The sequence below is a fragment of the Tetrao urogallus genome (genome assembly GCF_951394365.1).
Source record: "Tetrao urogallus genome assembly, chromosome: 1".
Lineage (NCBI taxonomy): Eukaryota > Metazoa > Chordata > Aves > Galliformes > Phasianidae > Tetrao > Tetrao urogallus.
In genome coordinates, this window is record NC_136813.1 from 2270462 (window position 1) to 2293929 (window position 23468).

General features: G+C 47.3%; 1 protein-coding gene across 1 annotated transcript in view; it reads left to right on the forward strand.

The window, feature by feature from the left end:
• Positions 1-619: 619 nt before the first annotated feature.
• The window catches only part of UVRAG (UV radiation resistance associated), a gene marked incomplete at both ends in the record, with an annotated part of 81040 nt that continues 58191 nt past the window's right edge, over positions 620-23468 (forward strand). The window contains 6 exons of the mRNA XM_079542231.1: positions 620-700; positions 14122-14239; positions 15479-15513; positions 16392-16553; positions 18565-18639; positions 22413-22498. Coding sequence (XP_079398357.1) covers positions 620-700; positions 14122-14239; positions 15479-15513; positions 16392-16553; positions 18565-18639; positions 22413-22498 — 557 coding nt within the window. The remainder of the gene's footprint in view (positions 701-14121; positions 14240-15478; positions 15514-16391; positions 16554-18564; positions 18640-22412; positions 22499-23468) is intronic.

Consider the following 23468-nt stretch of genomic DNA (forward strand, 5'->3'; position numbering starts at 1 on the left):
GGGCAGGCAGCCACATTGGGGCGTGCGACAAGCTGCAATATAGGTGGGGTGGGCTGGCGTCACGTGGGAAGCCCCGTTCCCAACAGGCCCGACCCGCTGAGGCCCCAGGCCGCTCCCCGTTGCCATGGCGACCGCTCCCCCCCCTCCCACCCGCACCGCGCCAGCAAAATATTTTCGTCCCACCACGTGATATAAACAGCTCCCTCCACCACGTGACGGAGAGCGAGAGACGTCAATCAAAACTGCCGCCATCCAATCAGCAACCTCTCCTTCCGGTGTCGTCCCGCCTACCGGAAGTCGGCTCACCAATCGGCGCCGGGTCCCGTTCCAACGGTTTGACAGAGGCAGCGGAGAGAGGTGCTGATTGACGTGGCTCTCGACCTATCACAATTCAAAAGCTCTCCCGGCCTCCCGCCTCGTTGGAGCGCTGACCAATGAGCGGGCGCGCAGGCCAATAGCTCCCGCCTCCTCCTCGCCCGCCCCTCAGCACTGCGGTAATATGGCTCCGTAGCGAGCGGCCCAGCTCGGTGCTGCTGCCGCCATTAACCCTTGGGTGTCCGGCGGCGGGGGGGCGGCCCGGCGGGCTCAGGCGCTGCCCGGCCGTTGCCCTGCCGTGAGGATGAGCTCGGCCGCCGGCCCCGCCGCCCTACCTCCGGGCTCCGCCACCAGGGCCTTGCATGTGGAGCTGCCCTCGCAGCAGGTAGGGCGGGCTGGGGGCTCCTGAGGGGACGGAAGGGTAGGAGGGGGGGAATGAAGGGGCTCTGAGGGAAAGTGAGGGCTCTGTGAGGTGTATGGCGTTCCCTTCAGGTGAGGTTGGGGCTGCACTGAGGTGAAGGGGGAGTTCCTGAGGTGTGGGGGTCCCTTGAGGTGAAAGGTGGGATCTCTGAACTGTGGGGTTCCCTGGATGTGAAAGAGGGACTCCTCTGGGTTGTAGGGTCCCTTGAGATGAAGGGGAGTTTTCAGGAGAGGTGGTGTTCTCTTGGGGTGAAGAGGGCTTCTCTGAGGTGTGAGGATCCCTTGACGTGGAGGGAGGGTTCTCTGGGGTGTGGGGCCTCCTCGAGGGTGCACGGGGGTCTCCTGTGAGGTGTGGGGCCCCCTTGAGGTGAATGAGGGACTCCTATGAGGGATGGGCTCCTCCCTTGAGGTGCTTGGGGGTCTCTTGTGAGGGTTGGGGCTCTCTTAAGCTGAATGGAGATCTCCTGTGAAGGATGGTGTCCCCTTGAGGTGCATGGGGGGTCTCCTGTGAGGATTGGGGCTTCCTTGGGATGAATGGGGGTCTCCTATGAAGGATGGGCTTCCCTTGAGGTGCATGGGGATCTCCTGTGAGGGTTGGGGCTCTCTTAAGCTGAATGGAGATCTCCTGTGAAGGGTGGTGTCCCCTTGAGGTGCTTGGAGGTCTCCTGTGAGGATTGGGGCCCTCTTGGGGTGAATGAGGGACTCATGTAACGGTTGAAGTTCCCTTGAGGTGCATGGGGGTCACCTGTGAGGGTTGGGGCTTCCTTGAGTTGAAGGGGGGTCTCCTGTGAGGTTTGGGGCTCCCTTGGGATGAATGGGGGTCTCCTGTGAAGGGTGGGCTTCCCTGGAGGTGCATGGGGGTCTCCTGTGAGGGTTGGGGCTCCCTTGAGGTGCATGGGGGTCTCCTGTGAGGGTTGGAGCTCCCTTGGGATGAATGGGGGTCTCCTGTGAGGGTTGGGACCTCCTTGAGGTGCATGGGGATCTCCTGTGAGCGTTGGGGCTCCCTTGGGATGAATGGGGGTCTCCTGTGAGGGTTGGGGCCTCCTTGAGGTGCATGGGGATCTCCTGTGAGGGTTGGGGCTCTCTTAAGCTGAATGGAGATCTCCTGTGAAGGATGGTGTCCCCTTGAGGTGCATGGGGGTCTCCTGTGAGGGATGGACTTCCCTTGAGGTGATCACTGAGAGGCTTTCCGAGTCCTGTGATATTCCCTTGAGGTGATGGGGTGGCATCCTGAGGTATGGGGGTCCCTTTGGTGAAGGGGGCCTCCTATGGACTGTGTGGTACCTTGAGATGAAAGGGGGGTCTGCCTGAGGTGTGGGGATCCCTTGGAATGAAGAGGTGGGGCTCCTCAAAACGAGGAGACCATCCCCAAGGTGTCGGAGTGGAGTTCCCTGCAGGATGGAGGTGCCCTAAAGGCAATCCCTGAGCTGACACAGAGATGTTCCTGAGTTGTGGGGTTTTTAGTGCTGTTCCTTTGGGCTGCAGATGGGAGTGTGAGGTTCCCTTTGCATTGGGGTCTGTGCCTATATCAGAGAGCTGAGGGTGTTTTCTCTGTAGAGATGCTGTGTACAGACAGGAGCTGGGACTTGCAATATGGTAACACCCAGATAAATTGGCTTTTATTTTGGGCTAACTGGGGGGGCAGTGAGGTGCCCACTTGTGCCGTGCCTTTTAGCGAGGTGGAGGCTGAGCACAGCTCAAGAGTATATTCCAAAAAGCAGTGAAATGCTTCCCCCCATCACATCCTTCCTCCAGCAAACTGTTTTTCCTGTTTGCTGATGTTTGGCTTTTGGTTTACTGGGCAACCATCCTGCTTACATGACTAGTTTAATTTTGGAGTGCGTTAGGCTCAGGGTTAAGTGAGGTAGTCCAGGCTCTGCAGGAGGGTTTAGCAATCTGTATCAAACAGTCTGTGTCCTTTTCCCCTCCTGCATGGCTTTTGTTGTATGATTCTCATCAGCTTCAAGAGTGTTGCTGGGAGGGGAATAACAACATCCATGCCTTTGGTTTCCTTTAGAAGCCTTTCACGATGTGATTCTGCACTGGAAGTTTTGGTTGAGTGTCGCTGTGCTGAAGTAGGCACGTGATCTGAATGGCTTCAGCTCTGTGCTCCCAGGTGTTAAAATGAAGCAGTGTGAGGGGGGGGAAATCAAGAGATGTCAGCTTGAAAATGAGGCTGTAACTGCTGCAGGGGTAAGAGGGCAGAGTGGAGATGGCTGTTGGCCACAGGAGCAGAGCGAGCACCGACTCTGAAGCAGCGTGGGCCTGTTGTGTGTTAACGAAGGAGAAGATTGGTTTTGTTTTGGATGATCTTTACAGGCTGCTGAGGGCCGTTCAGGAGATCACATACGGCCCTTTCTCCCTGCTAAATCTTTGCTTTGCTTCTTTCCCAAGCTTGTGCAAGAACCAGGCGAACGCTGCAGGGAGAAAGCCTGAGTTATTAGTCATTGGGCTTCATTTGTGAAAGTGAGACCAAAACAGCCTGTTCTTTTTTTTTTTTTTTTCTCTGGTAGCAGAAAGGTTTGTTGGAGTTTATAGGAACAGAAACTCCATCTTCAATTACAGGCTGTTGCAGTCAGGTAAATATTTGGTTTATGAGGGGTGCCTGTGTAGAAATGTGAATTGTAGCAAGTCTGAGACAAAGTCTGAAGCCTTGTTTTGCTGTGTGCTCTGCAGGTGCCCAGAGAGTGTATCTGTGTGCTGTGTCAGTGCTTGCCATCAAATCAAGGAGCTCTGAAGCTGCAGCCTGATATGCTGGTAGCAAATCATCTGTTCACTGCATTATCTGAGCACAGAAGCCTGTTGCTGAATTGCACAGCGCTTTGCCTCCGAGGGGCCATCATCCTGCAGGTGTTTTGCTGCAGGAAGAAGGAAAGGAAAAGTCATTTAAGTTTATTGCAGCACCTGGATAATGCAGAAATCTGTCTGATCTGGGTATGGTGCAGCATGGCACGGGGTAATTGTTTTGTACCTGCTGGCACAGAACTCGGTGCAGTGATGTGTTGCAGCAGGCAGTGTTGTGCAGAACACCCAGTGCTGTGTTTTTTGAGTTCCGAGGATTTGGAAGGCATTCTGAGTCACGGTTGTAAATCCCCCTGAAGAGGAACACACTCTCAAATCTGTGAGCTTGAGGGGAATGCTGCCTGAGGTGTCAAAGGTATGGGTTTACTCTTACCATAGAGTCATAAAGTGGCTTGGGTTGGAGGGACCTCAAGGATCACGAAGCTCCAACCCCCCACCACAGGCAGGGCCACCAACCTCCACATTTCATAGCAGCCCAGGCTGCCCAGGGCCCCATCCAACCTGGCCTTGAACACCTCCAGGGATGGATGGGGCATCACAGCCTCTCTGGGCAGCTGTTCCAGCACCTCACCGCTCTCATAGCACAGAACTTCCCCCTGACATCCAACCTCAACCTTCCCTCCTTCAACTCCACACCATTTCCCCTTGTCCTGCTGCCATCTCCCCTTTCACAGAGCTGATTCCCCTCCTGTCTGTAGGCTCCCTTTAGGTACTGCAGGCTGCACTGAGGTCACCCCCCAGCTTCTCTTCTCCGTGCTGAACAAGCCCAGCTCCCTCAGCCTGTCTTTGCAGGGAGGTGCTGCAGCCCCCTGCTCATCTCTGTGGCTCCTCTGGCCCCTCTCCAACAGCTCCCTGTCTCTCTTGTACTGGGGGCTCCAGCCCTGGTCGCAGTGCTGCAGATGGGGCCAAGAGCAGAGCAGAGGGGGACGATCACCTCCCTGTCCCTGCTGGCCACCCCTCTGCTTATGGAGCCCAGGATCCCTTTTGCTTTCTGAGCTGCTACTTCAAAGCATTGATTTTTTTTCTTCATGATCTCTTCCTGATGCAAGGAAGCCCAGTGTGTCATGAAAACTTTCCAGTCCTCTTGTATGCAGTTCAAAGGAATGGGGGCGGGGGATCCGAACCTCTCAAACTTCATATTCTAGAGAGAAGATTTTGCTAAAACAATGTGGTTTAAGCATAGAGAGGCCAGTCACACTGCAGTCAAATGATTCGTTGGATGTTATTCTGCTAATTGCTGGCCTGAACAGCTGTCATGTGTGGCTGCTCAGAGACAGCAGGGCCAGTCAGTCTTCTTGGGCTTCCAGCACTTCAAACTTCTCCTTCAAGAGGAAATGGATGAACTTTTCCTATCAGTTCCAACATCAGTCCAAAGCTTTTGATGGTCTGTGAGACGGTGTTTGAAGACCTGCAATCCTGATCCTGGGTGGGCTGCTGTGCACCAACTGTGCTGATGCATTAATATTTGGGAATTGTAGGGGAAAAAAACTGTGTGTGTGTGTGAAATATACACTGAAGGGGGTGTTGTCATACACACAAAGTGATTTCCAGTCTGTGGTTCAGGTCTACGTCTGTGTTCTCTTACCTGTCTTGCTAACCAGCATGTGAGTCATCTGGAGGTGTGGTTGCTTTTGGGTGGAGCATCTCAGAAATAAGGGATAGAGCCATTTTTAGAAAGTGACAAGAAGGTCCCCTGTTCTATTAGCGTGATAAAGATGAATTATGGAGGGTGGGGGAGGAGGGCAAGCAAAAACACAGTGTGGGCTCTGGTGCAATAGAGGAGTGGAATGTGTAACAGCTCAGTGCTGCTTTGGCTTGGATGGAATAGCGCTTCAGAAGTGCTGCCTCACTCCCAGGTGATGTGACTGCACACCAGTCATCAGCTGCTTGAATATCTGCCAGTTGGAAGGTTGAAAGCTTGTTCTGTTCGTGCTGCTCGTTTTACTGCCCTGACTGATGATCAGGTGTTCTTCTGAAGATCAGCTGCAACTCACTTCCAAATTAGAGGGAGAAAGCAACGTGTGATGCTTGCACTGTACCTAAGATGTTTCCATGTAATGGAGCTAAGCACCTCTTCTGTATTTAGAAAGAGAGATGGAGTAAAAGCCATCTGTTACAGACACTAACATGAGATGTGTCTCTGCATGGCCACGAATGCTGTTAGGTGTCCAGCTAACCCAGTATCTTTTGTTTTTCAGCTCAGAGATGTCTGTTGTCAGATGGGGAGAATGGTCAGATGGTTTCTTTGGATGGAGCAGCAAAGCGTTCAGCCACAAAGCAGGCGCGTGGCGTTGAGCTAAACTTTGCAAGGATGTTCTCTGGCCTCTGTTTGCTTCCAGTTTGGGATCTGTAACCATTTGGAGTTGAGTGGGTTTGAAGTGCCTGAGTGCTCAGCATACGAGCTTGAGTCTGAGAGCAGTTCAGGGCTCATAGGACTGAGGTTAGAGGTGGGTGAGCCTCGTGGGGCTTCCTTGTACCAGCTAAACTCCAGCTAAGTGCAGAGCATCCTCTTTCTTTGTACCCAGTGCTGCTGTGGACTTGTCAGGCTGGATGCACACCACGTTCATGAGCTGCACATTGGGATTTCCAGCAGCTGAGTGAAACAGTGCTGTGGCCACTGTGTCTTTTCTGTCATCCCATTCTGTTATCCCCACCCCATCCTTGTTTGAGAGGCAAAACTCCCTGGTTTTCAGTACTGAAGATGAAAACCACACTTCGGAAGAGAAAAACTGCAGTTGGCCAAATAAAATGTTGCAGCTGAACCCTAAGTGGTCAAAAGAAAATCCCTCCAAAGGTTCTTAGAATGTGAAACCACGTGGTAATCTTTTTTTTTAATCCATAACCTGGTTGCAGCCTGGTTGCAGTCCTCATTGCAGCCTTTCAATACCTGAAGGGAACCTACACCCAGGAGGGGAATAAACTCTTCAAAAGGGCTGACAATAGCAGGACTAGGGGAAATGGATCCAAGTTGAGGGAGGGAAGATTTAGGTTGGATGTTAGGGGGAAGTTCTTTACAAGGAGAGTGGTTAGGCCCTGGAACGGGCTGCCCAGGGAGGTTGTGGATGCCCCGTCCTTGGACGTGTTCAAGGCCAGGTTGGATGGGGTCCTGGGCAACCTGATCTAAATGTGGATGTTTGGTGGCCCTGCTAGGCAGGGAGGTTGGAACTACATGATTGATCCTTGAGGTCCCTTCCAACCCGGGTGATTCTGTGATTCTGTTGCTTGTAATGGAAATAGAGTGAATTCCAAGGCTGTGAAGGTCCCTTTCAGGTTTGTAACCTCACTCCATAGTTCTTACAGTGAAGAAATGGGCAGCTCTATGAGAAATCTTCCCCCTGAGCTACGTGATGGCTGCGCATCTACCAGTTTTTCAGCTAAAAGAATGTTGCCAAAAGCATCTTTTTTTTTGGAAGCAGCTCTGTAACAGCTGTTGTTACACCTTCCACTGAGCAACGTGAAAACGAATCTGCCTCTTCAGTGCTTTGCTTCCTCTTTCCTACCAACTGCGCTGGGGAAGATATGAGCAGAGGATGGAAAGTGTTGCCTTCGAGCGTTGCTTTCACTTCTCTTTGGTTTGTGCTGCCTCCAGTCCTGTGTCAGTGTTTGGAGAACTGCTCCATCAAAGCGATGCAGTGATGGATGCTGTGCTTCCTCCAGCTTCTGGTGTTTGTTGGAGGCATCCCACTTAGGGGGGAATAGTTGCAGTGACTGGAAGTGCTGCCCAAAAGGTTGGCTGTTAATCTGGTGGTGGGTTTTTTTGCTCTCTACTTCCCAAGCAGTGCAGGAGTCTTTCCCAGACTGAATGGTCTCTAGGTATCTTAGAGAGCTGTAATAAATCGATTTTGATGCTTTATTTGGGATATAGAGGGGATGGAGGGTGTTTGGGTGACGTTCTTACTGAGTGAAGGGAAGGTCGTGTTGGTGACTGAAGGCTCATTCCACATTTAGGAAGAGAGGCTTACTGCTCTGCTCTTGGTTTGTCACCCAGCAAGATCATAGACATTAATATGCTTCAGGTTAATATTAATCAGCACGTATGGTTTGCTTGTGTAACGTGGCACTTGCCTAAAATCAAGGGGTTCTGGGAGGTCAGAAGTGCCTTTGCTTTGGTTTCGTTGACGCTTTATTCCACAAAGCACTTCTTGGATTCCATTTCTTGTTTGGTTTGCTGGGGTCGTTCCCATAGCTAATAAGGACTAATGCTGTGTTGCCAGAGGTGATGGTAAGAGGCTTAAGGGACTCCTCTGAGCTGTCTGCTACAATGTGCTCCTTGTTAATGAGCTGGGGCTTGCATCTCTTCCTCTCTTTGCATCATTCGCTCTTGCATCAAAGAAGCAGTTATGGGTTATTTACTGCTCTTGCAAGGGACTGAATATTTGTCTATACAAACTCAGGAAAAATGACAGTAAGGATGGATAGCATTTCTAGCTGCTGCTTCCAAGTCTTTGCTGAAGACTTTTTAGGCTGTTTCATCTTCCTGCATTGGTGAGCACAGATCAGTTCAGGGTGTGCAAGGAAGAAGGGTGAAGATGCAGAGGACTTTGTGAAGCGTGGATGCTCTGAGCTCACCCCACGTATTGATTCTGTTCTTTGATGTCTCCTTGGTTCTGAGCTCTGAGAAACTGATATAGATTCTCTCTATGAGGTTAAAGAGTGCAAAGAGAAGCTTTCTTGCTGCTGCTGTTGCTGTTTTAATTTGTTTTAGAGTTGCTGTGCCACAGACTGGCATACTTTGTTGAATGTAACCTTGACTTCAGATGTTGCTGTTCTTCAGTTCCCTGTTCAGATAATGAGACTCCACGCTAAGTGCAGTTTTTTCTCTTGGTTGTGTCTCTGTGGGCCATCTCAAATCCGAAGGCTTTGCTTACTCTTCCTCCCTTGCTTTCTCCCTGCATCGCTTACAGAAGCTTCAGTGTCCTTTGGACAAAGTCTTTGTGCTGCCTGCCCTTGTAGAGCCTCTCAGCGCAGAAACAGGAGGAGCTGTGGCAGAGGATGAATCCCTGGAAGCCTTTATTGAGCTACAGCACGTTCAGGTGAAACTTCAGAGGTCCATTTTCCACCTCAAGCCAATCGTTCAAAAGCCTCCCATGTGTGTAACTGTAAAAGAAAGGAAGAGCCTTCCTTTAAGGAACAGTGAGCTAAAATCCACGGTTATGTCTGCGGTTTTTTCCTTTAGTTGCCTCTTTAGAAACACGAGAGAAGCAGGACAAAGTGTGTTTTTAAACTGTTGCCAGAAAGCAGTTATTTGCTCAGTAATTATTTGCTTACTAACCTGCTATTGACTCCCATTGTTTGTCCTGAGTACATTAAGATAAGAGGATGCAGCTATAAGGACATCCACAAATGACTCGTTGACCTACTGATGGCTATGCAGCCTTAACACCTTCAAGAGCGTGCTGAAAAGGCATTAAAACAGAATCCCAGCAGTCCCTTGTGGCACCTCCTATGAAATTGCCATTAAATGCTTCTGCTTTTCTTTTGAGGCAGGTCTGAAATCGTGTGCGATCCTCTTGACCCAGAGCTGTCGTAAGATGAGCTGTGGAAAGTCAGTGTTTCACTGCAAAGCTTGGATGTAAATCATCCTAGCAAGTGTGTGAATAGCAATACAAGCATTTTCTCATCCTTCCTTAAGTGCTGTAAGCAGTGGTTTTAACAGCAGTGCCTCTCAGTAGTATTTAAACTTTCCTCTGCATGCTCCCTTGCTATTAAAGGCCTTGCATACTGCAGGAAGGTGGACCAGCTTTTCTGTGAGGAGTCCCAGTTTGATTGGAGTGCTTTGCATCAGATCACACCCAATCAGGTAACTGAGGCAGCGTGAAAATTACCTGAATTTGAATGAAGTGTGAGTTCTTGTCTCCTGTTTGACTTCCAGCAAGTCAAGTCACGTGGCTGATAGTATTAAAGCTGGTAGAGGTAAGTGAAAGCAGGCAGGTGGTGAAAATCCAGGGAAATAGTTGCCATATCAAGTTGCTGTGATAATTACTAAAGCTCGTTAGCTAAGTGAAGTTTTTCAATAGACTTTGTACAACTTGGCATCTCTGCCTTTTTACATTGACCAGCCACCACCTGAGTGCTGAGAGCTGCACAAGCATCCAGGGACCCAGGTTTTGCAAGCTGAGTTCTGTTGAGTTGGAAACAACTGGAATTGCTGCAGCGGTGTTTGTGTTGCTAACTGTAATCTTTGCCCCCTGCTTTAATGTTGAAATAGCTGGAGGGATTTTGCTTACATTCTTTCCGAGTCACTGTGGGTCATCAGGCAAGCCAGGAGACTGGGAAAGCTGTGTAGAACCAGGCTCTGTACCAGCTTGTGCAGAGCTCAGCTGCACAATCCAGACAGGAAAGCTCACCACTCTCATAGCAAAGAACTTCCCCCTGTCATCCAACCTCAATCTTCCCTCCTTCAACTTCAAACCATTTCCCCTTGTCCTGCTGTTTTCTACCCTTGTGAAGAGTTGGGCTCCTCTCCTGTTTATAGGCTCCCTTTAGGGTTGCAAAGTCAGCCCTCTGTCTTTCTCCTGTTAACATCATTCATACTTGAACATATCTGCCATGTTTTCTGGGGTCATTCGGTTCCTGTAAGAGAACAACAAAGTGGCTGAGATAGAACAGAGAGTTCTGACTCTTTTTCTTGTTTTTGCTGCCCATTATGTGACCTTGGGCAAATACTTCAGAAATGTCAGGAATGCTTCAGGCTCCTCCAGGTAGGCACTGTTCTCTGGGTGGCTCAGGGAGAGCTTACTGCAAGAAGTAGCTTTGATGGCTGCACGTTTGCCTTTGCCTTTCACAGTGTGTTTTAGATATGAGCAGGATTTCTTCTGAGGGGAAATGACTGGATCTCTTCCCTCGGTTTGTGCCCACTTGTTTTCAAGGTAGGTGGAAACACTAAAGTTTTCATGTCAGTCATTGTAGGGGTGTTACATGGCAATTGCTTTTACACACTTGGACTGGCAGTTAAATGATAACAGCCCTGCCACGTGATTTCACTGCTTCATTCATCTTTGGAAGCGAAATGCTATGGAGTGAAATGCATATTTGGCTTATCTAAAGCTTATCCTGAGCTATCAGCTCATCAGCACAGCTGGCCTGTTCTAAGGTATGTGACTCATAAAGTTGACAAAGCATTTACCACATGTGTTTTTTTTTCTTCTTTTCCTTTTAGCACCTGTATTTTGTTCTTTAAACCAGGATTCATGGAATGGCTGCTGTGATTGCAGAGCATCTCAGCTTTATGGGTTTCCCTTCTTGTGTTGAGGAGTTCCTGGTAGTGTTTATAAACACATAAATAACCAAACTTATCTCTAAGGAGAAGCGACAGCTTTCTTTCCACTTCACCTGAGAGAAAAAGGAAATGAAACTCAGGCTTATTTGCAGCTGTTGTATTTGGGGTGAAGTGTGATGGGTTACTTCTCTATAAGAAGTAGCTTCTGCACTTGGAAAGGGGGCTGGTGCCTGACCACAGCCTGCTTTTCCCTTTGCTTGTAGAGGTGCTGGGCTGTACGTGGCTCTGCCCGTGTCTGGAGCTGGTGGTTTCACTTCAGCATTCAGCTGCTTGTCCCTGCACCAGCCATGCTGTGCACCGTGCTGAGAAACTGGGCTGGTGAAACTAAGCCAGCCAAACAGAGCAGCTGCAAGGCCTTCGTGCGGAGTTTCGGTGCCTGGTTGAATGGTCTGTTGGATTTGCTTCTGTAGCTGTTGGTCTGCTGGCTAAAACTTTAATTATCTTTGGCTGGGTGAGGTTAATGAGCTCTGGATGCTGCTACCGTAGAGCTCTGAGGCATCATAGGATGGCGTGGGTTGGAAGGGAGCTCAAGGATCACAAAGCTCCAACCCCCCACCAATGCAGGGCCACCAACCTCCCCATTTCACAGCAGCCCAGGCTGCCCAGGGCCCCATCCAGCCTGGCCTTGAACACCTCCAGGGATGGACGGGGCATCACAGCCTCTCTGGGCAGCTGTTCCAGCACCTCACCACTCTCATAGCACAGAACTTCCCCCTGACATCCAACCTCAACCTTCCCTCCTTCAACTCCACACCATTTCCCCTTGTCCTGCTGCCATCTCCCCTTTCACAGAGCTGATTCCCCTCCTGTTTGCAGGTTCCCTTTAGGTACTGCAGGCTGCACTGAGGTCACCCCCCAGCTTCTCTTCTCCGTGCTGAACAAGCCCAGCTCCCTCAGCCTGTCTTTGCAGGGAGGTGCTGCAGCCCCCTGCTCATCTCTGTGGCTCCTCTGGCCCCTCTCCAACAGCTCCCTGTCTCTCTTGTGCTGGGGGCTCCAGCCCTGGTCGCAGTGCTGCAGATGGGGCCAAGAGCAGAGCAGAGGGGGACGATCACCTCCCTGTCCTTGCTGGCCACCCCTCTGCTTATGGAGCCCAGGATCCCTTTTGCTTTCTGAGCTGCTACTTCAAAGCATTGATTTCTTCTTCATCATCTCTTCCTGATGCAAGGAAGCCCAGCGTGTCATGAAAACTTTCCAGTCCTCTTGTTGTATGTCATCCAACCTCAATCTTCCCTCCTTCAACTTCAAGCTGTTTCCCCTTGTCCTGCTGTCATCTCCCCTTTCACAGAGATGACTCCCCTCCTGTCTGTAGGCTCCCTTTAGGCACTGCAGGCTGCACTGAGGTCACCCTGCAGCTTCTCTTTTCCAGGCTGAACAAGGATGTAGCACGTTATTCTGACTTCCACAGTGAAGATGTGGTGGGCAAGTACAAGTTTTATTTTCAGTGTCTGAATCCCTCTCTCTTTATTATCTCATACTTAGGAGCATAAACAAGGAAGTTGTCTGTGTGATTGGAAGCCCGTTCCCTGCATGATGGGCTGACTAGGACAGAAGGGAGGAAGAGCAAAGGCCGAGCTCGAGATTGAAATTGTGTTCTCACAGCCCAAAACTGAACGTCCCCCTTACAACTGGTTTGTAAGCAGTGAGACCTGAGGTTTTTACAATGAATTCCAGACTTTGGGTGCAAACAAGTCACAAAACACAGAGATAAGAACTTGGCTGTGCTCCCTGAGATGCAAGTGCAGGTCACGATGCTCTGGAGCTTGTGAAACAGAAGAGGAAAAACTTGTTTGTCTTTGCTTGAGGGTGAATTCATTGTAGCATATTACTTCAACCTGTCACGCAATTAGCTTGTAATCCGAAAAGGAACTGGAGAAAGTTGCCCTTCTTGTCAAGAACTGCTCTCTGGTTTAGTTTCTTTGTTTTTTATTAATTGGGAAGCGTGCTTGGTCGGTGGTTGACTTGTATGCTGCTGAAGCTGTGAGGTTTGAAACCTTGGCATCTTTCTTAAGGCACATCGGGGCGGCTGTGTTTCTCTGATCGAACTACCCAGGAAACTGCACAGCTTTAAGAGCAGGTTTAATGGATGACTTCCATGTAGGTTTGTAATGAAACATTCTTGCTGTCATCATTCTCAATGCCAATTTCTGACCAAAAGGACCGTGTACTCTTGCAATTAAGACTTTGTGTGCACAGCCCAGGGAAGTGGCCGTCCTGTGACCTTTCTTGGCATCCCGTGGTCCCATCCTGTGGTTCATCCCATGATGAACCATTCTATGATCCAGTCCCGGGTTGCTCTTGAAGTCTGATAAATGAGCTTAGCAGAAATGAGGCTGAAGCTTATCCACCTGTGCTTTTGAGTCTGCCACGTGAATAGAAATTGAATATTCTTTCAGTGTTAGTTTTCCTTCCGTTGTAAGTGCATTCCTGTAGGATTAAGTGAGAACTTTAAAGCACGGTGTTGTCGTTCCAAACCCAATAATGACTCTTGTTCAAAACCTTTTAGGACTGACTGCATACAGGCAAGCTTTGGGTGGGCCAAAAAGGGTGGCAGCCACTCATTGGCATCCCTAGGGAAGGGAGGCAAGGCAGTGGGAGAGTGGGTTTTGTAATGGAAGATTGATGAGAACGTTGTAGATGGGTGCTGAGTTCACTTGGCTCTCTGTTATGCATGCGCTGGCTTGAAAGAGGAAGCAAAACCAAGCAGTAACTTCAGAAACAAAACTGCTTTGAGTAGTTAATGATAACCTAGGAAGGATAATTTTCCCTCAGTTTCTGGATGTGTATCTCTGTTGTGTTCTGCTTTTTATTTAGGGGTGCTGCAGCAGTTCCCAGGGTTGCTGTGACTGCAGGGAGCCTCGTTCAGCCCATGACGATGGCAGTAGTTTGTTGGAGCTCCTTGTCTAATTCCTCTCGGGCAGGCTTCAGGCTTGGCCCTGTTTCCAGCGTGATGATGCAGAACACTGGGTGATACGCTGCTCTTCTGTGCCAACACTGTTGTGTGTTCTGGGAAGTGATAGTTGGAGTGATTTGGATGTGTGGAGTGAAAGTTATGCACAGGACGTGAGGAAGAGTAGCGTGTCCCGTGCATCACTTTTGCTTCAGCTGAGCCCATGCAGGCTGGCTGCTGCTCATCCAGGCCGCTCATGATGACTTAACTGAATGCTTATTGTTAACGCCAGGTTTCTGCCAAAAAAAAAAAAGTTGTTTTTTTGTACAAATCATTAAAATGCATATGTGGTGATAAGAAAAGCTTCAGCTCAATCTGAAGTTCCTGGAACTATTCCTTATTTCCTTGTGTTTTGTAGCGCCGGCTTCGCCACCTTCGGAATATTGCTGCACGTAACATCATCAGTAAGAACGGTTATCGCCTCTTGGACACGTACTTCACTCTCCATCTGTGTGATAACACCAAGATATACAAAGGTAATCAGCCTTCGTGTCAGCTTTCTCACCAAGTATTCTTTTAGGACCCTGGCTTTGTATTCTTTTTTGCCTCATCAACCTGCTGCCACTACTCGCATCATTTCTATGAGGAGCAGAAGAGCACTCTTTACTTTCCTGAACTTCATAAAAGCCTTGGAGGAAGCAGGCAAGGAAGCAAAGCAGACGGCAGCTTGGGTGGAGCCTCTTAAATAAAACCTGTTGTTGTTGCTCTCCTTTCTCTCAGCTTAAACTTTGAGTTTAAGGAATTTAGAAACTTAAATTTCACAGGAAAGCTAAAGCTTCTGGACACCAGTTATTTTCCTGAGCATAACCCAGCACTTGATTCCACTTGATTCCACTTCCCAAAATACTCTTGTCAGCCAATGGCAAGAAACATGCATTCATCTGTTCTGCTTTCAACACTTGTGAACGTTAGAACTTGTTCCTAGTGCTTTGCTTCCCATTGCAATCAATAGTTCCTCGTTATGGAGAGAAGATTTTTATCTTCTCTTTGGGTCTGTCAACAGCTGGAGCTTTGGAAGTGAGTTCTGTTACACCCAGGCTTTAATCTGAGGTCTCTGTCTGAAGGCTGTGTAACGTGAGCCTGCTGCACGGGCTTCTGTGATGGTTGTTTGAACCTGGCATGGAATGTTCTGGGTTGTCAAAGATTTTTTTTTTTCCTTTCATTTAGTAAACTGAGAGGTTTTCTATAAAGTCTGTGCTTCAGCCTCTGGTGCTGTCTGCTTAAAGACTCTTCTTTTGCCTGGGAGAGCCAAGGGCTGTGTGTCCAATGAAGGCCAGGGTTCTTGGTACCTCTGAGGCTCTCTTCAAAGCATCTGGAACAGCTCTCCCTTGCTCTTCAGGAATGTAGTGCAATCACTTGATCCCTTCTGCCCTCCTTCAGGAAGGTGTTAAATAACAAACCAGTCCAATGGGAAGTGGCAACCAAATCCTGTAAATTACTGGCCCACGTTCTTTTCCCAGAAACCAAAGGCGCGGGAGCATCTTGGTTACAATGATGAAACGTTAATAATGACTCCTAATAATTCAGTGAGTTCACTTGCTTAAAAGAGTTGGCTGCACTTCAAAATCTTTCTTAGCAGCGTGTTCCCAACAGGTTACACCCATTAGCATTTATATTTCTTGAGTGTTACTTGTTTTGGCTTCTTGTTTCAAATGTGAAGATTTCTGTTGGTGTTTAAGCTGATCTAAAAGTGTCTTTCACTCATTTTTCTTTAGAATTTTATAAGAGTGAAGTGATCAAGAATTCTCTGGTAAGTCATTTTCATATAAAAGAAACTCGTTTCTTTTGACATTATGTATTTGCCACAGCATATAAATTCCTCAGCTGCACACTGACTCTTTAAACATGTATTAAGACTCTTAATTCCTTTTAGGAGCATCGCGTTCTCCTCCTCCTCCTCAGGTTCTGTTCATAAAAGTTGGAACAGTGAATTCAGAACAGTAGATCTGCAGGTTTGTTTTCACAGCTGAGGAACAAAGATGAGTTGGTACCTCTGCACATGGGACTAAACCCTCCCAGGGCCACTTTGATGTGAGAACTCTTTGGTGTCCAGGTTAAGCTTTACAACAGATAGCTATTTCAAATGCTGAGGACACCAAACTGGCAAAGTTTATTTGTTAATCATGTTTTAACATCATAATATGATGTTAATCATATTTTCATTGGTCTCAGACACTTCTTTCATTGTCACAAAGCTGTGTGTGTCATACCTAAGATCTGTTCACAGCTCAGCTCTTCCAAGGGTTGCCATCAGCATCAGTTGAGGAGGAGGAGGATGTGAACAAACCTGTAAATAAATTATGCCAAGTTAATTACTGGGGAATAGGTCAGAGCTGCAGTTCAGCTTCTGCAATGAAAGCTATAGTTTGGTTTTCAGAAGCTAAATTATGGGGAAAACAACACTGAAAACAACACTGCATCCACTTTATGAGTGCTTGATTTGGCTGAACTCAGTTATTGAAGTAATTGTTCAGAGCCTTTAATAGCTTGGTAAAAGCTGAAAGGCTGCTGTTCATGATGAAATGCTTTTAAAATCCTTGTTTGCATAAAGTGCTACATTCTAGTGTCGTGCTTAGAGGTCAGGACTGTCAGCTTCAGTACCTCTCATCTCCCTTTGAATACCGACAGAATCCAACCTGGAGGAGTTTGGACTTTGGAATAATGCCTGATCGTCTCGATACGTCTGTCTCGTGTTTCGTTGTGAGGATCTGGGGTGGCAAGAAGGAGCACTTCCAGCTTCTGATTGAATGGAAGGTCAATCTGGATGGATTGAAGTACTTGGGACAGCAGGTACAGCAAAAACAATTTTTCTTCTACTTCTGGTTTAAAGAATTGTAACAGCTAGGTGAGGAAACAGAGGTTATTAATGCGTGGTGAGGCGGTCTTGGTAGCAGCCAACAGCTCTCACTGAGCTCCCCTCACTCAGTGGTAGGTTGGGAATGGTCAGGAGAGCAAGAGTGAGGAAAAGCTCGTGGGTGGGTTGGGATGAAGACAATTTAATAAATGAGAGCAAAAAAAGAAGAGAGGAAGGAGGATGAAAAACAATGCAGGATGCAGAAGCAGTCACTCAGCAGCTCCCACCAGAGATCTGATGCCCAGCCAGTCCTTCAACAACAGCTGCCTTGGACAGAATAACTTGTTTGTGTTTCTGAGTGTGGTGTTGCACCAAAAGAATCCTAGAATCCTAGAATCCTAGAATCCTAGAATCCTAGAATCCTAGAATCCTAGAATCCTAGAATCCTAGAATCCTAGAATCCTAGAATCCTAGAATCCTAGAATCCTAGAATCCTAGAATCCTAGAATCCTAGAATCCTAGAATCCTAGAATCCTAGAATCCTAGAATCCTAGAATCCTAGAATCCTAGAATCCTAGAATCCTAGAATCCTAGAATCCTAGAATCCTAGAATCCTAGAATCCTAGAATCCTAGAATCCTAGAATCCTAGAATCCTAGAATCCTAGAATCCTAGAATCCTAGAATCCTAGAATCCTAGAATCCTAGAATCCTAGAATCCTAGAATCCTAGAATCCTAGAATCCTAGAATCCTAGAATCCTAGAATCCTAGAATCCTAGAATCCTAGAATCCTAGAATCCTAGAATCCTAGAATCCTAGAATCCTAGAATCCTAGAATCCTAGAATCCTAGAATCCTAGAATCCTAGAATCCTAGAATCCTAGAATCCTAGAATCCTAGAATCCTAGAATCCTAGAATCCTAGAATCCTAGAATCCTAGAATCCTAGAATCCTAGAATCCTAGAATCCTAGAATCCTAGAATCCTAGAATCCTCATCCAGTCCAACCATCTCATCACCACTGCCACCACCAGCACTAAACCACATCTCGCAGCTCCTCATCCAGACGCCTCTTGAACACTGCCTGGGACGGCGACTCCCCTGCCTCCCTGGGCAGCCATTGCAGTGCCTGACCACTCTCTGAGAGAAGTTCTGCCTTATGTCCAACCTAAATCTCTGATACAACTTGCAGCCATTGCCCTGTGTGCTGCTCATTGCCTGGGAGAAGAGGCCAGGCCCTTTGACATCACAGCCTCCCTCCATGCAGTTGCAGAGTGCAGTCAGGTCTCCCCTGAGCTCCTCTTCTCACCCTCCACAATCCCAGCTCCCTCAGCTCCTCATCAGCCCTGTGCTCCACACCCCTCACCATTTCGCTGCCCTTCTCTGCACGCTGCAGGGCCTCAACATCTTTGCTGCAGTGAGGAGCCCAAAACTGAACCCAGCCCTCGAGGTGCGGCCTCAGCAGAGCTGAGTGCAGGGGATGCTCACCTCCCTGCTCTGCTGGCCATTCCTAATGCAGCCCAGGCTGCCGTTGGCTCTCTTGGCCACCTGGGCACACTGTGGGCTCCTGTTCAGCCCAGCTCCAACCAACACCCCCAGGTCCTTCTCTTCTCCACACTCATCCAGCCACTCATCCCCAAACCTATAACGCTGCATGGGGTTGTTGTGCCCAAAGTGCAGGACCTGGCACTTGCCCTTGTTGAACCTCATCCCATTCACCTCAGCCCAGTGGTCCAGCCTGTCTAAATCCCTCTGAAGGGCCTCCCTACCCTCAGGTAGATCCACACCACCTCCCACCTTCCAAGGGATGTGGCTGAACGTACTCAGCAACAGTTCTGAAAGCTGCGATATAAATGCTTTTTCTGTAGTTAAATTCAGTTTGCTGTCAGGTTTCTTCTTCTGAATTTACAGAGGCTGAAAAACTGTGTTTCATCATCAAGGTTTATGCTCAGCTGTAGTGCAGAGCTGTAGGAAGTTGGCCTTAAAATCATTTGTTTTCTTTTCTTACAGATACATGCAAGAAACCCAAACGAGATTATTTTTGGTCTCAATGATGGTTATTATGGAGCTTCGTATGAGCAGAAGGTGAGGATATCATTTACTTGTTCAACTTGTCAGTACTGGTGATGAGCTGAAATTCAATTTCTAGACTGAAATTTTCATGCTTGGATGCTCGGAACATTAAAATATCTTGATTTTGAGAAGGAATATTTTCTTGACACGATGCATTGGAACTGCTGCTTCTGTTGCTTGTACATTTGAGCTGTTCATGCAAGACTTAGAGCTTACCAAAGACCTAAGGAGTCCTGGTTACTGAAAATAAGCTTTGATGCTCTGTCCCTCGAGGCAGGCATTTCATTCAAATTTAAAGCATCTTGAAAGTGATGAGACTAATTTTGGTCTCTTCTTTTTAAAAAAAAAAAAAAAAAAAGCATTTTTCTCTTTATTTTTGTTGTCCTTCCTTGTAGTTTATTCTTGCTGCAAGAGCTAGAAGCTTTTGTTGCCCTGCTCTGGTTTCTTCTGGTCAGCTCCTCAACCAAACTATGCTGTATAATACACATCTCCTGTATGCAACTCACTTGTCTGCAGTTCAAGCCAAACTAATTGGCACTGACTCTTCCTGTAGCGTTCAGAAGCTGTGTGTACCTGAGGAATATTTCTATTCTTAACAGTTAATCCCTAGTTTTAATGCTAGATATTCTGAATATGAAGCAGCCTCACTTTGGTGGGTGTACTAGCTATTATTACCAAGCACTACCTAAAACCTTTAGGAAGGGATGCTTTTTGTCAGGAGCCTGTCCCTGTTCCTGTAGAATCTGCATGTGATACCTTTCCCCTTTGGCAACATCACTGCTCTCTGATTTCTGAGGGTGTTTCTTCATTTTTATTTTCTTGTTCACTTACACTGGAGCTTACAAAGCCTTCTGACTGCACATGTGTCCAGATGCCATTCTGCAGGTCTGTTGCAAACCCCTTGCAGCACTCAGTGCTGGCAGTGTCCTGTTAGTACACATCTCCTTAGGAATCATGACAGTAGTGTTCTCCCTAACTCAGTTTCTCCCATTTTCCTTCAAAGAATCCCTATTTATTTAACGATCCTTTGAGCTGCTGTTGAAACAGCCAGGCTAGATCTATAAATTCTTACAATAACGTGCATTTTATTAAAGGGGAGAATAAATATTTATGATTCTGAATGTCCTTTTCATTAAAGAAGACTACTGAGCCAAAGGAAGGGAACTGTTGGAATAAAACATTCTGGAGACTTCTTATCCAACTCTGTTTCAAAACATGGTATAGATTTACAGCTGATCCATGAGATGCATGCTCTTGCCAACTCCTCTGTGACAAAAGGGGGGGAGCCTGGAAGCTACCGCTGCAGAGCAATCTGAAGTAGGACAGGAACATTAAGTGCTGCCACGATTGTTTTTCTTGATTAAAGCTGGCAGCTTGCTGATCAAATTGATAGACACAAACAGTAAGAACAGTGTGCCCACGTGAGCTCAATGGATAACTTTGAACTCAAAGCACTGGAAATTTACATCTTTGTTACGTGATGCACATCAGCTGTTGTTTTAGAACCTTCCAGCCTGCCTTCCTGCAAGGTAACCTTCAAAATACATCTTTGTGCTCAGAATTCTTGCTCTGTATGAATCTTCCGTGCTGTAAACTGGGGAAACAGAAAGCTGTAGCACTGCATTGGTAGAGAAATGTGAGGCTTACAGCTCAGTGTCAGAACAGATGTGCTCTGCAGGCTGCTTTGTCCCTGCTCACGTCTGATTCTCCACAGAGTTGTCCTTCCAACTTCTGCTGCTGTTGGAGGCTTTGGTTGGTTGTTTTGATAGCATTGTAGTGACTTTCTTAAAACCATCTTTCTCCTCTGTTTCCTTCCCTGCCTTCCTGGCTTTCAGACTTTTTTCCAACCCTTGGGTTCTTGTTGCTAACTGACCCTTAACACTTTCCCTTTGTTCTTGCAGTCATAGCTTTTCAACAAGTGCATTTAGGGAAGCGGGGTTGGCTTTCACTCAATGACCAACTTGCTGTTGATTCCTTAAAGAAATAATAGGAGAGCTAGTAACTCAAAGCTCTAGGTAACTCAAAGCATTTAGCAGTGCTGAGGGATAAGATGGACAGAAGACTGAGTTATTTTCTTCAGGCTTTACTGAGCTGCAGCTCTCTTTCCAACAATCAAGCAGTAAGACTTTCTCTCTTTAGAGTACATAGTCTACATCAGCGAGGTACAAACCCTGCATCTACCTTTTTTTTTTTTTTTTTTTTCCCCCCTGACGCAGCTGGATCTCAGCCGTGTTACAGAAATAAAGCCTTTGTGTGCTTGTTGTAAGTACATGTGCCTGTATCTGTAATATATACTGCAGCAGAGAAGCAGACAACTCTGCTTCTGAAGAGCAAGCCTATTCAGTAACTAAGCTTGAAACCTTTCCTTTGCCCAGAGATGTGGTGGGTGCCCCAACCCTGGAGACATTTGGAGGCTCTGAGCACCTGATGGAGCTGTGTGTGTCCCTGTTCATTGCAGGGGAATTGGACCAGATGGCCTTCATAGGTTCCTTCCAGCTCTAAGGATTCTGACTATTCTGTGTCCTGCAAATTACCTCAGAGTAGAGCAGGTTGTGTAGAGCACTCTGTCTGTTTTATTGGGCATTTCTTTTCAATCTTTTTGTCTTATGGAGGGAAAAGAGAAGGCTACAACGTGCTACTGGGCTGAGCTCTTCTCATCCTGCAGCCAGCTGATCCCGGGCTGCTTCACTTGTTCTCTGGAGAGCTGTGTGCCTTGCTTTTGGAAGGCACTGTTTCTTGAAACAAAATCAACTTTGTGGTTGAAAAGCACTTCCAGTTTTCCACCTAGTTGATTCAGGGTTTAAGCCATCTTTCTTCTGTTTTTCCTCTTCTTTTTTTTTTTTTTTCTGGGGCTGCAAATACAGATTCCAACATGTGGTATCAAAAGTCTTGAGAATGGGAATGAGGAGCAGAGGTGGCTGCTGATAGGGTGCCTCTGTTGCAGTTTGGTGCTTAATGTAACACGCAGGTCTTCAGATTATTTAAGTGGAGCCTTACATCTGGCAGAAAGGGATGGCTGCTGCGTGGCCTGTGGCTCTGGCAGCTTTGTAGGTGTTGAAACTCAACTGCGTTTGAACACCTTCCATATGAGAACAGCCTGTTGAGGCAGGTAAAGAATATATAAATAGGGCTTCTTGCAGTTGTATCACCTTCTATTTTAGCATACTTTCTCTACTGAAATGAATATTCATGACTTTTTTTTTTTTTCCCTGCGGTCTTTCAAGTTTCTGGCAGTGCTGCTGGATTGTTGGACCTGTTTACAGCTTGCTTTGTCCTGTGAAGAAACAGCTCAGAGACGTTGTGCCATTTCACAGCACTTATGTGGCTATACCTGATAGGGAGAAGTTTGCTATCACACCTTTCCAGAGTGAAGAATTGCCTGTTGGACTGTGTTGTTCTGGCTATGTTGCTCTTTTAAGAATGATACAGAGTTATTGTAACTTCCAGAAAGCATTCTGTATCTGAAAAACTTCAGATTTGATCATTTAAGCATCTTTTAAGTGAAAGGAGGGCTTCATCAGTCAAAAAAAATACACTGTGTCTAGAAAAACTATGGTAATGACACTGTGTTAATGACCTATATCATTGTATAGTTAAGTATAGTTGCAGCCCAGGCTTGAGCTGCCACTGTTGCCTTCTTGAATGTGTTCTACCAACAGAATGTAAGCTTGTATGAAGGTGCATTTAAAACATTAAATTTGGGATTATCTGATGTGCATTAAGACAAGCTTGTAGTCCAGATGGAAGCATTTTTGATGTCTGACTGTTCTTTCTTTTGCCTTAAGGATCACTCAGGTACCCTGAAGAACAGCCTTCTCCAGGTGGATCAGAACTGCGTTCGTAACTCTTACGATGTCTTCTCTTTGCTTAGGTAAGGATGTTGAAAATACTCTATCAAGCCATTTTAGCTTTTTCAAAGCATATAGAAAGAGCTTTTCCAAGTATGGAATCCATCTTCTTTGGCTTAGATGTGTTAGGGGTTATCTGGGCAGGGTGGATGTACTGCTGGTGGCCAGGAGATGAGCCTTGATGCATCTTTCTTGCTGTCCTTGCTGCTACTGATGAACACTTGAGCACAGTGATGTTGAACTGCCTGCAGAGCTTGCCTGTGGACTGCCTTGCAAGCGTTGAAATCATGAAGCTTCTCTGGTAGGGAGTTTCTATGGAAAGCCCTTCGTTTTCCTCAACAAAATGAAAACTGTTATAAAGGGATTTAAAGAATGACATCGAAGCACCTTGCTAAAACTTTCCTGGTTAGCATGGATGCCACAGTTGGGACAAAATAGCTGCACAGCTGCTTTGTTTCTGTTGAACTACCCAACCGAACCTGTGTTTTTGCATAATCCTCCCATGTAATCCAGAAGATAGCTGCTCGAGGTGCAGTTATTCTGGTGTGCAGTATAGAACCAGTGCTATACCTGCCCACTTTTGGTTGGTGACTCTCTGCTGGTGGAAAAACATGGGATGTGGGTATGAATGTTGCCAAAACGGCCTTGTTCAGACCTGTTTTAATGCAGCAGTTCAAGAATATCAGCTGTGGGGAGGTATAACAGAGGGTTTGTAAACTCTGCAGTTGGATTTGAGGAGTAAGCTGCGTTTAAAAGGTGTCTTACAAGGCAGCTTGTGAGCTCTGGTTCTGTAGCAATAACAGCAGGCAAACGAGATCCTTTAGAAGCAAACGCTGAGCGTGCTGTCGGAGGCGATGGGGAAAACATTTGGCTTCGTGCTGTGGAAGTTGTCGTTTGGTAGCGTTGGCAGTAGGTGTCACTGTTGTCTGCGGGAAGGGGTGGCCTTAAACCTGAAGGGAAGGTAGGAAAAGTTAACTCTGGGTTGTCGTTATT